This window comes from Mercenaria mercenaria, unplaced genomic scaffold, assembly GCF_021730395.1.
Source record: "Mercenaria mercenaria strain notata unplaced genomic scaffold, MADL_Memer_1 contig_3789, whole genome shotgun sequence".
Lineage (NCBI taxonomy): Eukaryota > Metazoa > Mollusca > Bivalvia > Venerida > Veneridae > Mercenaria > Mercenaria mercenaria.
The window spans coordinates 20059-39573 of NW_026461962.1; the positions used below are offsets into that span (position 1 = coordinate 20059).

A 19515-nucleotide genomic window follows, 5' to 3' on the forward strand; every position below is an offset into this window, starting at 1 on the left:
CAAAATACAGACACTAACAACTTTGACACTTAAGAAATGATTTTTATGGAATATATGAAGCATTCTTTCCAAAAAAGAATAAACATTTTTTGGCCTCAATTGCTGCAATAAAGTTTTGTGAGTTCTCTGATTAGATGTTCATATGGTTCTTTAAGTTTGCAATGTTTATATATGTTTGCCCAAACATTTTCGTGTTGATTATAAGTATCTTTTTCAACCATTCCTTTATGAATTCAATAGAGAAGATTGATTGTGTAGAAGATATGGCTCTTGAGTTTTAACAAACTTTGTACATGTTTTAACCTTTGGTCCTCGTATTTGATCACATACTACAATTCTATAACTTAAACTAGATTTTACGCGTTTAAACCCCAAGTTTCCTTTATTTTCAACTGGTTTTCCGTCATGCATTGTCTGTTGCGTATGTTTCTTGTTTGTTGTATGCGTTTTTCTCTCCCCCTTACTCCCCCTATTGCCCCCTCCTTTCCCCTTGCATTTGCTTTACTTTTTTATTCCTCCCCTTTTACTTTCAGTAAGTTTTCGTGGCTCCTCTTTATTCAGTCTGACGGAATTCTAAGGAGGTACACAATTGTTTTATCCTGCTTATATGGGTGCATTTGTGTGATTGAAAGTCTAAGACGGTGCCCTATGTTATCTAGTTGGGCATGGTATGTGTTTGATTTTGGTTCATGAGTGTCTGCGCTTTTGTGGTTTACGGTGTAGTGTTACTGTTATTAAGGAACGTAGCGTTCCCTTTGTATTTTCACCTATGTTCTTCTTTCCCCTTCAAATTCCCCCACCAGACCATTTTACCGCTTTCTCTCCCTCTATCTATATTCACATAAAGTAATATGTCCTTGTTAGATGTTTGAAGCAACCCGTCTGTAATATTTTTCCATTACAGCTTCTTTTTGTTGTTGGCTACTTTGCTAATGCGTGGCTCTGGGGCTGTGTTTTAGGTGCTTTGTGCTTCCGAGAAATCTACCCTTATCTAATATTTTAAAAAAACATTTTATCTATCTGCCTTATCTTATGTCCCACTTTGAACTTTATTACATTTTGATTAAACGTAATTTCCATAAAATCCATTTTCAACCTAGCTTTTAAAGAGACAAATATTCTGACCTGGTACCATGGAAAGCAAGCGGAAAATATGGCTTTGACAGTTTTAACGATGATCTATGATTTGACGTAGAGACCTAAATTAAACGCAAGGTAGTACAACCAATTCTAAAACGTCATATGTTATTGTTCCTTTTGTATGGGCGTTTGTTTAAAGTTTCGTGTAAAAGGCTTTGTGCTAACATTTATATTTAATTGACGTTTAAGATCTCTAAGTAAAGTGTAATTGTTCATTTCAGAACGATACTGTACAACGTTTCACTGAACCAAATGAAATAGAAACAAAGGTATGTATCATTTGCTTTACAAGTTTAAAATTCGTATATTTCATTTTTTTGAAAAACGACCATATGTACCATTTTGCTTAAACACTGTTGAATCAAATTTAGTTTGCAATATTTTCCATCTGTCGTGTTGGTCTGTTGGTTTCCACTTTTCTCTTTTCTTTGTTCTATAACACATTAAGTTTACGTAATATAAGAAAGCATACATTCTGAAAAAAAAATCGACAAAAAAGCTGTTCATTTGCTGGCATAAATCCTCATGAGCTCAATTCTGACCAAGAGTTCGATGTATAAATCAGTACTTTTAACAAATATGTCCTAACGTTTCAACTATACGATTGCGGAAGTATGCCTACATGTAGTGAAAATAACAAGGATGAATATCAAAGAAGGAATGCCACGTTCCAAAAAAAAAAAAAAAACAAAATACAGAAAAAAAAAACACAAGAAAAAAAAAACACACAGCCTCCCAGAACGAAGAGACAGTAAGAAACACAGTGGCACATCCCCCCTTGGAACGGCCAGTGGCAAAACACAGTGTAAATAAAAGTTATCTCCGCCAGGTAAATCTATAACAAACGCAATGGAAACAAAAGGTATGGCATGTAGCATGTATATTCATATATAAAACAAACCTGAAGAATCAACAACGTAAGAATGCTTTCAGAAGACAGTGCATCAATAGAAATACTCTTAAGGGACCAACGAAGCAGTTCAGTCCTAGTTGGATTTAAAAACTGTTTATTACAGAGCCTTCCACCTCTTTCATCAGGCACATTCAAAGATGGACTGAAAACGGGTTTTACACTAAACATGCGTTGTGTTTCAAAACATTTGGGTCGTTACGTCTTTTACCAAATATAGTTGGAAAATTGCCATGACTCAAAGTCATACGAAGCGTGGAAACTGTATCCCCTCAAAAATGTTTTTTTAATTACCATTTTGCAGAAGTGTCTTTAAATTACTACTGAATTTTAAAATAAAAATGTGGAAAACCACAGATCGCCCAACACGACAAAACCTAAAAGGTGACAGAGTCGGATTGATTGAGCCTGTTCATGGACGGTAGTTAAATGCAAACTGAAACCAAATTAAAATTACGATCTTAAAATTTAGAAAATAGGTACGCAATTTGTAATAACGGTATCCTTGTTGAAGACGTTTATTTGTAATATATTAAGTTAATTGAAATCCTCAACGTAACTACAAGCTCTGGCAAACCGAATTTATTGAGAAATATATATCCTATAAGATGTAGCTTGAGGTGCATCCCTATCCAGATGTGGAAATTTACAATACTAAACTTAAAACAATTCCTCTTGTCATAAAATTTGTTATGTTTATTATTGTCATCAGTTGATGAATATAAATTTAAAAGTGAAGCCAAATCCAGTATCCAGATCGTTAGTTTCATTTAAATGGAAGTCAAGGGAGTAAAGAGTATCCACAAATTGACCAAAAAACGGATCATCCATATCAAGAATATCATCGAGAAAGTGTGATGTATTTTTGATGCAGTAATAATGTCTACCTATCCGGAGAAAGGCTCGACTTAAAATGTCGATGTCTCTAAATTGTTTTTTGTACTTTTAGCATGTGTAAATGTTGAGTTCTGCTCAACCCGGGGCTAGAGGGCGTGGAAGGTAGCATGCATTTCCACTACCGTCCATGAACAAGCTCAATCAAACCGAGCCTGCGACATTTTCGTTTTTGTTGTGTTGAGCGACCTGTGGAGTTTCCACTTTTTCTATTTTAAAGTCTCTTTAATAACAGTATAAAAACAAATCTGCGACAAGGGGTGCCCAGTTTGTTACCATGGGTATACCAATTACTTATCTGAAACCTGATGTTTATGTTAGTCAATAAAAAGGAAAGTGCTTTACAAACTTCGTCACATGTCCACATTGTATAATAAAGAAATAACATATATCTCATTTAGTAATTTGCCGTTGAATGAAATCATTGTTTAGGTTTAAATGTGAAAGACTTATATCACGAGGGCGCAGCTGAACGACAAAGAATGATTTTATGTAAGAGCAAATCTTTGTATGAGATATTTGTTTTCGATTCTATCACATTTTCTATGATAATTTTGTAGAATTTTAACATTATACACAAAATATTGTTGGTTTCTTTTCCAGCGCGCCGCTATGTCTTTTGACGCTATCACCTAATAAATGTGACGTTAGAAAAAATCTATTGTTGCACGATAACACACAATTTTAAACCTTCTTTGTGTAAAAGGAAAACAAATCGGGTCTCGTTAAAATTAATGCAGCTAGTAAAATGAAAGCTTTTACCGAAATTGCGTGAAGTGTAGCATTCTTCCTGGTAAAGTCTTTTAAATTAGGTTAGACAGTTAGTTTTTCACGTATTAAATTATATGGAGAAGTGGTACACATAGAAGAAAAATCGTATGTTCTGACTGAGGTTACCGTGCAATTATTAATTTTTGACTTATCCAGAATTTCTCTAGCATTTTAATCGACAAAAATTGATGTTTACCAGAGTTTTCATAAACTGTATTGCAGTATCTTTTTCACATGGGATTTTACGGCAGTCAGACATTAATGGCTTTGAAATATTTGCAGTGGTACAAGAGCTTGAATTAGCGATGAAATGGGCTTTATATAGTTGCTTATAATTTGGTGAAAGCAAGAAGACAACTCAAGTTTACAACGCGTTTCATATTAAAATACTTCTTCAGGCAAACACACAATGTATCAATGTATACAAACATATGTATGACATCATGACGTCAGTTAACATGACATCATAACGTCAAAGTACGACGTTACTTTTGGCGCACTATTTAAATTATATATAGTCCAAAAAAAGCAACAGAACCTATAGTTTTAAGAACAATATTAATGTAAATAAGAACCATACATAATTTTTATGTAATTTTACAAAAAAAAAATAATAATAATAATAATAATAATATTGAATTCAATATGATTACAAAGTGAAAAATGAACTAAAAAACAAACCAATAATTAAATAGTGTGCACAAAAGTATGTCTACAACAGCAAGTCAGGATCAATAAGATACAATAATACTACTGATAAGGACTGCCATTAAAAGCAAACAATACAAAAGTACCAGTAGTAACTGAAATGCTTGTAACACGCGCATTAAACAGCTCAAATAATTAATTGGAGTAAATCATACAATGTCAAATGAGTTACTGTATATCATACATAGTCTTTGTATTGAGGCCTTGTGGATACACAGTACCTAATTTGTGCATCCGAAAGGTTTCCTTCAGCAGAATGTTCATTTTATCATTAACACAGTCAATAGGCATAAAACTAAAATCAGAAAAACTATGGCCAGCAGTATTAAAATGAATTGCTACATTAGTTGAAAAATCTGGATCAACAAAATTTTTGATGTCGAATCTCTGGCTATTCAAGCTAACTGGGCAGTTTCACCAATATACTGTACATCACATTTTCTACATGTTATTAAATATATGACATTGTAACTAGAACAGTCTACATGATGTTTCAATTTGTAAGTAATACAATGTTGTGAACTACTAAACCTGTCACTTTCACAGATTATAGAACAATGTGTACATCTAGGTCTGTTCCATTCACTATACTTGGATGTGGATATGTATTAGTAGACACATATTTTGTTTTAACTAATGTATCTTTCAGATTCCTAGGACGTCTGAATGCCATAACTGGCTTACATTTATACAGTTCTTGAACAGCAGGGTTACTAGATAGACGTAACAAATCCCAGTACTTATTAATTATGTTACCTATATTAGGTAATGACGGATTGTACTCTATAACAAATGGTATAACATTATTGTAATCTCTCTTATTTTTGATAAAAGCATCACTTAGTGTTACACACATTATCTCATTCAGTGCTTTATCAACAACCCTTTTAGGATAATTTCTGTCAAGGAATAAATACTGAAGTTCCCTAATAGATTCCTTGAATTCATTATCATCAGAATAAATACGTCTGTACCTCTTAGCCTGGCTGTATGGAATATTGTCCTTGCATGGTTTAGGATGACATTAATTATAATGTACATATTGGTGAACATTTGTAGGTTTTACATGAACACTGGTTTTAAGATGATTTTGGTTATCAGTAGCAACATTAACATCAAAAAAATGAACACATATTTCAGAAATGTTATAAGTAAACTTAATATGAGGATGAACATTGTTGACATTTTCTAGAAATTCATGTGATTTATCCAAAGAATGAGTCCAGATCATAAAAATGTCATCCAGGAGGCGACAGGCTTACACAATATGCCTGCCTGAGAATCCAAGTGGCAGATTTTCGTCAATTTTTTGTGAGTTTTAGGTTAAACATAAAACTGTGGGATTCTAATATTTACCGGAAAATTGTCAAATTCATCTGTGAAGGACAATTACTTTTTCCTGAATTTATCTACACACTTTAAAATATTACTTTTAACTGTCTCTGACATACATGAATCAACCTTTTCATAATACCTGTCATCTTTCAGCTATCTATGTATCTCGCTTTCATAGTCCGTACGATTCATTATTATTATCGTTTCAGACTTGCCTGCTTTCTTTATTATAATACTACTATCCTGTGTAAGGTTTCTAAGGCTTTGAAGTTCATCTTTGCTGATACTGGTATACCTCTTTCCATTAGGTGCACAGTTTATAATTTCTTGAGTAACTGCCTCAACATACATATCTAAATACAGATCACGACCACTTTTTAGAGTAAACGATGAAGTTTTCTTATTAAAGAAAGGCTTTTGAGGGTAATTTTCACTGTTACATTCATCTGATGTTGCATCTTGATCCTGTTCTTGGTAGAAATATTCTTTAAGTCTAAGTCTGCGAGTAAAGCGAAATGTCTCTTAGATAATTTTAATTTATCATGACATTTTATTTTAGGGCAGAAAGTAAGTCCTTTCCCTAAAAGTCTGTAGTCATTATCAGTTAAAATTCTGTTTGATCAATTTTTAACAGTTGCTTTACATCTCTGGATTTCTTGTTTTATCTTCTTTCGTTGCTTCCAATTGTGTTTGTTTGTGATTCGAACAAAACAGCGGTTCCTTGGACGTTTTGAAGAAATTTGATCAGGGTGTTGATTGAATCTTGAATTTGATTGGTTCTGGTCATCCCCTGTTTTGTGACCTCTGCATATGTTCTCCTGTCTTGCATGCTGCCCAGGGCAGTTGAGATTTTTTTGTTGCTGTTGTTGTGGTAGTGAAGACTGATTTGAATATTTATATAATCTATAGTTTTAAGAAACAACATTAATATAAATAAGAACCATATATAGTTTTTTATGTAGTTGCATATGAAATTTAAGAACCCAGTATATAGTTGGACGTTGGACGTTTATTTGTTGAAACGAATAGAGACTCCAGTGATGTGATCATTGACCAAATTTTGTTCAACAGAAAACTCTATGTATATGCCCAAGGGATATTTAGTTCGTTTTGTAGAACATAAACATAATGTATGCCCCAAATAATATTGCTGGCACTTTGTTGGAACTAATATATACTTAGAATAAAATTCTTGGATTTCCGTAAACGTGGGTTTTGATGGAATTTAGTGTTCATTTATTTGATAAAATTTTATTCGAAAATCGACGTTGTTGAGAATAGTTCGTTTCCAACACGTTGAATCATTGGGATCAGCATTCATAAGACGACACCATTTGATACAAGAGGTTTCGATGGATTCCGCAGTCCGACCACGACAAACATCAAAACTGTAAAAGAAAAAAAAAGATCCAATGTGTTTCCTGTCTATATATTTTTGTTTACATATATGTATATATATATACTCTTTATTTATTGCCATCCAAAGCACACCAAGGAAAACGTACCCTTTTGTTTGGCTAGACTCATTTGCACAATCGTATCAAATGATATAATATTGCATGAACGCATGAAACAACTGCGAGAAACTTTATAAGCGCAAAAGTATCCAAAAAACAAAATAGAAAACGGAATTGATAAAGTCTTGAGATTAGACAAACAGACCCTCCGACATGTCCAAGAGAAAACAAATTCTAAAATAATTCCATTTATAAGTACACACAACCCTTAAAATTTTGAATTTTAAAGTGCAGTTAAGAATAATTGATCCATTCTACAGACAGATCCGAAAATGACAAATATTGTACAGAATTACACCATTATTAAAAGTAAACGCCAGCCTGCTAATCTGAAGAAAATGCTAACAAGGGCCAAATTTGATGAAAACGAATCAGTTCCAAAAGTAACGAAATGTGGTAGATCAAATGGTGGACTTTGTCAACATCTGTTGGAGGGAAACACTTTTAATTTCAAAATCACTTTATCCTGTGATGTTCAAAATTTAATATACGTTGTTAGGTGTTGTGGCTGCCAGAAAAAGTATATTGGTGAGACAGGGGATTTTCTACGCAAACGAACTGTTCACCGACAACCGATAAGAGACAAAAGTACACGAATGATATATGTCAATGAACATATCGACACATGTGCTGGACAAAGACAACCATCATTTATGATTTTTTCATTATATAAAAGAACTATTTTTTATTAATATTTTTAAACCAGAGCTTAATACAAGACATCATTAACTAATACAAATAACTAGTTTAGAGTAACGTTCCTTTATTTTCACTCCTGCCAAAATGTAGTCTTTATTGGGAGGTGGTCTCTATTAACAGGTTAAACTACCCTGTAAATGTTAAAATGGGAAACAAAACATGTGGTATTTAGACCAATGTGGTCTCTGTTCAGCGGTGGTCTATAACAAAGGTCGGACTGTAATGCTTCTTATCTATCTGTATTTATGCAAGTCAAATAAAAATGATGATTGGTATGGTATATAGACATCTCTTTTGAAAGCCTCCTTTCCCTATAGTTAGAAAATGCAAAAGTTAAATCTATATGGAAATCTTTTGAAAGCAAAGATTTGATTTGGTTTGATGAGACTGCGCATGAGAGGTTCAAAAGGGTGAAGACCATGTACTAAATAATAGTATCAATTCTACCAACATCACAATTTATTAAAAGTCAAATAAACTATTTTCAAGAATCATTTTACATAAAACGAAGCGGATTTAAAAAGTACATTTTTTGTAACTGGAATTTCATTTACCTTTTATCAATAGTCGAATGCAATAAATGCGGGTAAATTGTTGCAGCGATAATGAAATATATTCGAAAGGCATTTGATCATGTAGCATGTAGACCATGATATTTTTTGGTTGAAATTAACCATAACGTATGAAATTTCATAAACAAATAAAAACTTACTTCTACCTAAACCAAAGTTTACTTAAAGCCATCTGAAAAATGAAATGTTCTAAGTATGTTTTAGTTCAAACAGACAGGGCGGTCAAAAATATTATCATCATTTTACGCCTACATTATATTAATTGTTTTACAAAACGAATTAAATAGTACTTAACTTTTTACATTGTGTCTTTCTGTTGTAAAATATTCGTTACATCACTGAAGTTTCTAATTTGAAAGTTCGTATAGATGACCAGCAAATTAACCTGCCAACCATTTGGATTCATAAATAACATTAGCAACCACATTAAGCCCGTTTCATCGCTTATTCAATGTCTTGTTCCACTACAGATATTTCTTATTTTTAACATCATGTTTTACTGCTGTAAAAATCCTCGTTAAAATATAACGATAAAGTAAAAGAGGACTATGGTAAAGTTTTGTTAGTAACAAATTCTGGCAAAGTCTCGAATAAATTCAAAATTGATAACTACAAGGTGCAATTAGTCAGTGCATACGACTTTTATGCTCCCTGAAGTGGCAAGAATATAGTCGCCACCTTGTCATTTCGTCAGTCCGTCCGTCACACTTCTTGTCCGGAGGATAATAAACAAACTATTGAATGTACCAAGTTGTAACTTCATTTAATGAAAAGAGCTAATTGAGAAAATGCGAAGTACAATGATCCATAACTCTAAATAGTCCCGTTTTTTTAAATTTGTGTGTATTTTAGGTAAGGAATGCGCGATTGAAATTGGTTAGTATATTTTCCCGTTCTTGACCATGATTCTTATAGCATATCTAGGGGTAGGGTATAACATGTAAAGAGGCATTTTCTTTATGGTCTGGTGCCAGTGGTCCGGGGGATGAAATTTAATACTATGTACGGTATGACTTCATTCTTTACATATTGATAGAGGTCAGTGAGAGGGAGTGCAGTAAGAAGGAACCATAATTCTAGGTGGTCCCATTTTTAATTATCTCCCTTTTTCTGAAAACCTTGTCCGGGGCATAACTGGAATACTAGTATTTTCGGGGAACATCCATCGGTGTTATCCATCGCATAGTTCTAATTATACCCCCACCAAACATGTTTGGGGGTGCGGGGGTGGGGGGGGGGGGGGGCGGGCTATATAGAAGTCAGTTTTGGTCGCGTCGCGTCCCGTCCCGTCGCGTCGCGAAATCTATTATCTCAATTATTACTAAATGGATTTGATTCAAACTTAAAATAGATTTTCCACCTTATTACCAACATCATGTGACATAAAGTGCATAACTCTGACACCAAGTTTTCATGAAATATGTCCCCTTTTACTTAGAATTTAAGGTAAATTTTGTTGTATTTTCACTATATCTCAGTTATCACTAAATGGATTTGATTCAAACTTAAAATAGTTGTTCCACCTCACCACCCACATCATGTGACATAAGGTGCTTAACTCTGACATCAATTTTTTATGAATTATGTCCCCTTTTACTTTAAATTTAAGGTTGATTTTGATGTATTTTCACTATATCTCAGTTATTACAAAATGGATTTGATTCAAACTTAAAATAGATGTTCCACCTCATCACCCACATCATGTGACCAAAGATGCATAACTCTGACACCAATTTGTCATGAATTATACCCCTTTTAACATAGAATTTAAGGTTAATTTTGATGTATTTTCTCTATATCTCAGTTACAACTGAATGGATTTGATTCAAACTTAAAACAGATGTTCCACCTCATCACCCACATCATGTGACACAAGGTGCATAACTCTGACACCAAATGTTCTTGAATTATGTGCCCTTTTACTTAGAATTTAAGGTTAATTTTGATGTATTTTCACTATATCTCATTCTGATTGGCTTAGAGCCAGAGGGAAGTAACCTTTTTTAATTTTTGTACTGGGTTTCCTCCCCTCAAATTCCAGGAATTAGTCTATTTTTAGAAATCCTATTTTTAGATTTTCAATATTTTAGGTATTTTTCTAACTTTTTTATTATAAGTCCTATGTAAAAAGTAAATACATTTTTCTGTGGTAACATGGGCCGGTAAGACATTTTTTTTTGTATTCACTTTTAGTGTATCTCTAATATTAGAGATTTTTTATATTTACTAGTATTACTATACTAGTATTATACTAGTATTACTTATATGTGGAAGCCCAGGATGAAGTACTCCAAAGACGAGTAAAATTCTTTTTAAGTATTAAGCTTTTTTTGACATTTTTATATTATTCTAAGTATTTGTAAGATTTCTTATGGTTGTTCTTCTGTGACAAGACCGTGTGGTCGCTTTCGAGGTGTGGGGTGGCGCATTGTCATAGTGCAGGATGAAATGGTCCAACTTTTCCGGGCGTTTCCGAATCCAACGTGTTGCAATTTTCTCATATTTAACTTTTTCTTCAAGATTGTATGGACAATTTCATATGACAAGTTCAGTTTATTACACAGTTCTCTGACAGTTAACCTTCTATCACTGTTTATGAGATCTTTCACCCTTGTAACGGTCTTACCGTGCGTCGACGTCACTTTCCGACCACTCTGTGGTAAATCATACGCATTTTCCCAACCGTTGTTAAATCAGTCATACCATACATAAATTCTTGTTTTCGACATTGAACGATCATTAAAGGTACCCTGTATTTCTTGCACAACTTCATTTTTACTTCTTCTCTTCAAAACTAAAAAAAAAATTTAGAGCAAACCTTTGATCTTCCGCCATTTTACTACCACGGAACAGTAACACGTGCAGGACGTAACATATGACGTCACAACTCATGCATGACGTCATCATCCGACGGGTTAGTCTTAAGTGACCATAATTGCTAATTTTCACCAATGTACCATTGCTAGAATTAAAACTTTAACGGTTTGAACTTACGTGAAAATGGTGAAAAGTATTCAAAATGACCCGCCTATGCATATTGAGCGTTACCTTAGCAACTGTAGATTTTAGCATTATATTAGTATAAACCTGAAAATTTAGCGATACATTGCTTATATATGCACCTACTTCTGGCTTAAGTGTGAGAAAGATCGATATGATTATAAAAAAGATATGAGCATTTTCCCGTTTTATATTGATCATCCCTCGTACATTTTATAAGATATATATTTCTCAGTTTTTTTCGGACTGCAAGAGCCTGTAGTCATGCTGAGGATTTCAATGAATGTAATCAATATGTTTTTATAAGCTTTTTCAGCAAGGCTAATGTTATTAGTTTGTCACCTTGTTATCAGCTTTTTTTTCTAAGATTATCTTAATCTCTTTTTCCTCCTTTTCCGATGATAAATTAACTATTTTTTTTAAAGATTTATTCATGTACTTAATGCCATAATAACAAATACAATAAGATATTATTATTCTATATCTATTTTATCTATCGAATCGTGAAAGTTCATTTGCAACACGTGACCGTACAATTTATTACCTTACTGGACGCACGTGATACAGAAAACCTTTATTTTTCTGTATTTGGACGGTTCAAAAAGTCCCATGTTAAACATATGTTAAAGCCCGAAACGCGTGAAAATGTTTCGAATGTTAATCGGATTAAGTAGGCGCCCCATGTACAGAGTCTGGTTTTGCGTCTTGAAATCAGGAAGGCAGAAATACAATATACAGTGAATCATTTTCATTTTAAGCTAAAATGAAATAGATATAGAATAAAAAAGTTATTTAACATTGACATGTGCAATACCATATATATTTGGAAAACTATATTGGACGAGCCGCTTTCTCAGCTGGGTACTCGTCCAAATATATCTCCGTATTGTACAGAAAAATGTCAAATAACCTAATGTTAAACTAAGCCATGATGTTATAAATTACACAAATACTTACGCTTAACTTTACTTTCGTAATTCAGATTTGGTACTAAAAGTAAATTAGTACTTTAAAGACCCTTTTGCGGAAAGTTCTATCGAAACCCGATTTTTATGATGATTGATTTACACACTTCGTAAGGTTTTGGTTCATGACAAATTTTAAGCATTTAAAATAGATGTCTTTTGTTGCATTCGTGCATGTTATGGATTCACTAGGTGAGCTTTCGTTTACAAAGTCCTGTGACGCTGAAATATTGTGGGGATTAGAAAGAGGCTAGGTGCACCATTACCCGGTTAAATCCACTGACTGTTCCAAGGAGGTGCCCCACTATGTTCCTTCATTCATTCGTTTTATCCTCGTGTGTTAGTGTATTGGTTGGTCGAGCACATCCGCATGTAAGATTGCGATTTTAAGAGGCTGCGCTTATCATTGCCTTTTTAAAACAGCTATAACAAGGTACTGAATCAAAAATTGGATGATTTTTTTCTTCAATCTTCAAAATCGTCATACAAGTAAATAATAAAGTCTCTCAAGTTACGAAAAGGATTTTGTGTTGTATGCCGTAAGGGTCAATATAAGGATCTCTTCCGATTATCAATTTTATTGATGACGTACATCACACAGTGTTTTATGATATTCAAAATAGCAAGGACATCTTTGGCAATTTTGTGTATGAAATTCATTGAATCTAAACATTTGTTCGCATATTAACTGTTTCTGATGCTTGAGGACATTTAAATTCCCTATATTATTTCAGGAAAACAAGACGCTTGAAAGAAATGTTGGTGTGAGTAAACCTATTGTGTCACATTGTTTTGATATCTGCCTTTAGATTTTTTCCTTTTATATGAAATGAATGATGGTTACTCAAATTGCAACAATCTTTTTCTTTCAAAATCTGTGACACTAATTTCTGTATCGGGGTACAGTATATTCAATGCGGTATAAATTTAGGGTATAGAGGTTAAATCATTTTAGTGTTACTGCGTTTAGTTTAATTTGTATTAACTCCGATATCTTAAATTTTACTCATGCAAACAAACATAGTTATAATATATCAGTTATATAATTCTAATAATGGTAAACGCATATGTGATAAAAAGATTTTGTATTGACAAATATGCAGTCGCGTCTTCGCCGAATTATATTGAACTAATGTTTTGCAATATCTTCCCTGTAGAACTTGAGCATATCTCTCGATACAAAAATTTTCACTTACTGATAATACATTATGTTATGTTATGTCTGACATCGGTCTTTAATACGAGACTGAAAGACAAAGAGCCAGACTGATATCATGGAACAGAGCATTTAAAATAAAGTCAAACATGGTCTTAAACGATATATTTCAAAGTCAGTTTACAATATTTACGCGTTTTGCACCGACCAAACATTCATCTCATCGCATGTACATGATTATGTAGGACTGATAGTGTCATCTTGTATATTATTGACGGTTAGATTTTACGCAATAATGACTATACTAAAACTACCACAGTTTGGCGTGGTAATTAACAAAATAAGATATTTACTAATTCCTATCACCAATTATAGCATAAAAACGAATGTGGTTCTTAGTTTATATTATTTCATTTAGCGTATTACATTGGATTTTGGACTTTGGTGGATTTTACTACGTTAATTACCTGTTAGAGGTTTGTATTTTAGTTACGGTGCCTCCTAATGTGTAAACAATTTTATTACAATTTGCACGTTTACCAGGCTAAGTTTACTTTTCATTTCAATAAAATTTCTTACATACTTATCTTTCTACATACGACCTTTCACTGTGCCATGTTGATATCATATCTTATTTCAAATATCTTGGTAACTGACTATTAATACTATTCCACATTTAAGCGAAACATGTTTAAGGAGAATAAGATTCTTTAAATGAAATCGAAAGTAGCAATTTTCTATTACAGGATCAGCGGTTCTTCGACAAAATAAGAGTAAGTGAATTACTTTTTTCCGTTGTTTTGTCAATCAGTTAGTTTAGTCAAGCAATTAAAGATACGAGCGTTTTTGTCTTTTCTTTGAACTGAAACTTGACACTTGAAATAACTTAGTACCCTTGCGATTCGTTATATTCTACCAACTCCACAGCTGAGATTGACAGTGGCTCGGAGTCAGAGAATAAATGACTCGAATATGAAGGCCCTAAGAGACAAAAGCGGTTCATTTCAAATATTATTGTGGAAATGAATGGTATTACCTGAATCAGCGGTTTAGTGTTTAATTAGTATTTAGCTGGAACTTGGTTGTCCCTGTTGGATATTTATCCTTACTTTTAAAATCATGTGGCAAAATTATTTGGTGAGTACAATCTTCGTTGAAACGACAATTTAAATTATGCTATATTACAGAAAGCTCAAGAAAGACAACGAAAGGGTGTAAGTACATTTACTTTTTCCATCTTTTTAAATCTTATCATATGACAAACTTATCTTATGTGTTTAAACGGTATTATTGTAGGATAATGATTTTGTTTTATTTCGACATATTTCTAGAGACATGAATTTAGACGTATATAATACAGGCAAAAGAGAATTTTATTTGTTTCGTTTTATTTTTTTTTTTGGGGGGGGGGGGGGGGGGGGGGGGGGGGGGGGGGGAGGGGGGGGATGGGGTTGTTTTGCCACCTTCAACATAGTTTAGCTTATGAAATTTTGTCGGTTTTAACTTATTTTAAGAGTTCGTCTCTTTCCTTGATCAATTTCACTAATTCACAATTTCCATAGGGAATTTTTACATATGATCATTTACAGTTTTCTTTTCGTGTCATTAATTAATTAATTGCTTTACTCAAACCCATCAGGAAAAATTATACAAGATGTTCCCCCATGCCTATTTATATGATTAGCGGTACATAAAAACTACTTAGTAATTGAAACCTACAAAATATTCAGGATGTGTTTTCGTCTCAAATAACTCATTTTCAAAAGTGATTACTTTTTATTAGATTGTAAATAACTGTGTTTTTAATGTTAAAACACAATTATTTACTTCAGGGTTCTGTGGAGTTTCCACTTTTTGTTATTTTATTATCACAGCAGCGTTGTTTGTGCCCCGTACCTTCAATCGGGGCTGTTATATTTCGGTCTTCTCAGATCGCTCAGCACGACTTTTATGTAGTGTTATTGTTACTGCTTAGTTTCTCAGCATGACCGTTTCGGCCTGAGTGGTTCCAATGCTCCCGCTTTCATAGAAAAGTCCTGAAGGACATTGTTTTTCACAATATTGCTAGTTTTGAGTTCAAATCTTACCTAAATATTTTCAATGTTTATAAATACAGAGTTACTTTAACCAGACTTCGATTATCTTCACATAGTATAGAAGTCGAAACTGGACGTTGAAAGACCTAATATAATTTTCAATGAACGTAAATGCAATATATGTAATGCTCTTGAAGATGAATATCATTTCGTATGTTAATGTGTACTTTACAAAGATGTTAGAAAATAATACACTAAAAACTATTTCTGAATTCATCCAAATTTTGTTAAATTCATAGAACTAATAACTATTTAAGATCTAAGATCGCTAGCTGCTTATGTACAAAGCATTTGAAGAAGAAAGCAACTATTGAATAATTTTACATGATATTAAATAGTTCATTATTTTTTTCGCTCCCTGTAAAGTTATGTATAATGTTCTGATGCTTTGCAGTATCTTGTATGTGCATCTGTTCGCCATCTGACCTTCCTGTCAAACTAATATTTATTGTACATGTTAACATGTTTTTAAATATTCATGGGCCAGAAATTGCTTATTACGGAAATAAAAGTTCAAAAATAAAATCAGGATATACAATAGAAGCATAGAATACAACTAAGCAAAATAATAACCATCTTGGATTGAGTTTGTTCCTGAGAGGTGATTGAAAGTGCAACATCCTTCACACTACTAGCACCGGCATTGGTGCTGCTAAACTTACATATACCTAAACTAAGTAGAGTCTCCTTACAAAATTTAGCTTTGACTGACATGTGGTAGTATGTGTTTTCTGGTTCTATGGGATCATGGCGTCTATCCTGTATAATTCTGTAAAACAGATTTCTACTTATACCGGTACGAGCGTGTATGAAAGGTATGGCATATTTCATTTCTTCTCATAAAAAAACCTTAATACATACTAGTTTGCTATTACTTAACTTGTTTCCTTTATTCTTTGAATGCTTATATCTTCCCATCCATCTTGTGCAAGAATCAGAAGTCATTTTCATTTGTATCAAACATCTCTCTTAATAGGACGAATAAATCCGCTTATGTCCTATGGTGTTTGAGCATCTTTTCAGACTTTGTTTTTGCATCTTTTCAGACTTTGAACCGCAACAATGATTCCATTCGTGCACAAACAGCTGGAACAGACAAAGGTAACAACAAGTAACCTTTATATTTCAGCTCATTATTTCTTACCGTTTAAACACTTCGTTAATCGCATGTAACAGTATTTTATGAAGTTAAACTTTTCGGCTGCTAGTCTAGGGCTTGAACGATATTTTCACGGTATTCAATATATTTCGTGATTTCAACCAGACATCCATCCATTAATTAAAGTTCAAAATGTCCTTAACTTACTTTACATTGAAATACTTTCATCTGTTGATTAGTCCCGGATGAGATTGATGATGACCCTTACACTAGACGTCTCTATACAAAAGCTCTACAAGATGGGAAAGAAACTGACCGTGGTATTCGAATAAATGTTGTCGGCAATTTTTCACAAGGAAAAACATCACTTATAAGACGACTGGTTGGACAAAGTATCGATGGAGTTGAAACGACAAATGGAATAGACATTGATAGGTACATATGCAAAAAGTCACCTGATGGCAATATACATTGTGTAAAATCTATCAGAGATGATGATACAAGCGCTCTTCGTCGGCTTTTCATGATAGCGAACTCAATAGAATCTGACGAGGTGGAAAGTATCGGTCAAGAAGCGGAAAATATCGGTCAAAGCTCAAAAATTGATGAAACTATATATGAAAATGAAACAGAAGGTGCTGAATTAGTACAGTCGCCTATTTACTTTGAAATCAATGAAGAGTTTCTGTACTTTCTAAACCTGATGAAATCTAAAACAAGAGATGAAGTTGCCCAGACCGAAAAAGAATTACCCGCAACGTTTGACATATGGGACTTTGGTGGTCAATACATATTTTATGCAACACATACAATGTTTCATAGCAGAAATGCGATATATCTTCTTGTGATGGATCTTACGCTCGGCATGGAACACATTATTTTGGACGAGGATTTTCCTGCAGAGACTGGTGACAGAAATATGGAATACTTTATCAAATTCTGGATGAATTCCATCCATTCATTTGTTGGCACACAGAATGGTCCCGAACCACACGTTATTCTTGTTGGAACACACAAAGATAAAATACCTGGAGATGAAAATACCAAACTGAGTTGTATTGAAAAATATTTTGAGAATGTAAGAATGCTCTTTGACAATAGGGAGGTAATCAAACATATACATTCAAAAGACTTTGCCGTTGATAATACGTCATCAGAAGATACTGGCATCGAGTTGTTAGGAAAGGAGATTATAAGGTTAGGCACAGAAAAGTCAACAGAAGTCCAAATACCGGCAAAATGGATACCTCTAGAAGAGTCCCTGAAAAAGAGAAAAAACGAGAATATAATTTCATTTTATGAACTTAAGAAAATTGATGCTGAAAATAGTTTTTCGCTGGATGACGAAGAACAAATCAAGCTGTTCCTGAAGTACCACCATTCAAAGGGCACATTGTTCTATTTTGACGAAGAACCAGTCTCAGAATACGTCGTGATCAATCCACAATACCTTATAAATGCATTTAAGTGCATCATTACATCAGAAAGGTTTTGTAAAAAAGACCCAAATATTCGCCCATTATGGAGCCGGTGTAATGAAGTATTTCGACCCCCATAGAATAATGACCCCCCGGTCATTATTCTATAGAAAAAGTGACTCCCCGGTCATAGTATTATGACCTCCGGATCATAGTACTATGACTCCCCCACGTGAAGTAAACTGAACCTCACGAAGAATATTGACTCCCATAAAAAAACGACCCCCGGTCATTTGGTCAAATTTAGTGATAAACTCATGTATCTAAGGCCTAATTGCTGCATTTTATGTCCCCACTCGGGGGAGGGGAGCATATAGATTTGCCCTTGTCCGTCCGTCCGTCCTTCCGTTTGACCATTAGCCCCAGATACCATAACTTGACACAGAAATCAGAGCATTCCGCAACGGGAAAATGGATTCTATTTCTGGACGCTGTATCTTGGTGTATACATTTTTTTTCAGGAAAATAACAATTCACAATACGTTCACCCAGTGTCAATAATCCCTGCAAACTTCGGTATGAAGTAATTCTTCAGAAGAAAACTGCACAAGAAACAACTGCTAGCATAGAACTTAGTATTAATAGAAGTTGCAATCTTAGCAGTGTCAGTAAAGTACGATAGCGGCAACAATAGAAAGTAGTAGTAGCAGTAGTAGTAGTAGTAGTAGTAGTAGTAGTAGTAGTAGTGGCAGTGGTAGTGGCAGTTGCAGTAGCAGCAGCAGGAGCAGAGGAATAAGTGACAGCAACAACAGCAGCAGGAAAAGAAGAGGTAGATGTACAAGACGTATTAGTGGAAGCAGGTATAGTAGTATCAGTAGTAGCAGTTGTAGTAGTAGTAGTAGAAGTAGTAGTAGTAGTAGTAGAAGAAGAAGAAGTACATGTAGTAATAGCAATAGAAGTAGCGGCACCAGTAGTAGTAGTACAATCAAAATGTTAACTATTGGCAGGGTATTAGAGTTGCAGATCTAGTAAAATTGTCAGTTAGGTTTGGTGGGGATCACTTTTTAATAGATATTATCGTCGAAAGTCTTTTTAGGAGCCGGTGTTTTTCACGGTAAGAGTAACTTTTTTAAATAGAATAATGTCCGGGAATCGATATTGTATGAGAGTTCGAATGTAGTAATTTCGGCAGTGAGTATTTTACATGGAAGGAGTCACTTTTTCTATAGAATAAT

General features: G+C 33.7%; 1 protein-coding gene across 1 annotated transcript in view; it reads left to right on the forward strand.

The window, feature by feature from the left end:
* Window positions 1-19295, forward strand: part of LOC128553402 (probable serine/threonine-protein kinase qkgA) — a 31363-nt gene extending 12068 nt beyond the window's left edge. Inside the window, exons 5-11 of the mRNA XM_053534545.1 lie at window positions 1362-1409; window positions 13246-13275; window positions 14414-14440; window positions 14855-14881; window positions 16810-16864; window positions 17102-18394; window positions 19288-19295. Of these exons, the coding sequence (XP_053390520.1) occupies window positions 1362-1409; window positions 13246-13275; window positions 14414-14440; window positions 14855-14881; window positions 16810-16864; window positions 17102-18394; window positions 19288-19295 (1488 nt within the window). The remainder of the gene's footprint in view (window positions 1-1361; window positions 1410-13245; window positions 13276-14413; window positions 14441-14854; window positions 14882-16809; window positions 16865-17101; window positions 18395-19287) is intronic.
* The last annotated feature ends 220 nt before the right edge of the window (window positions 19296-19515 follow it).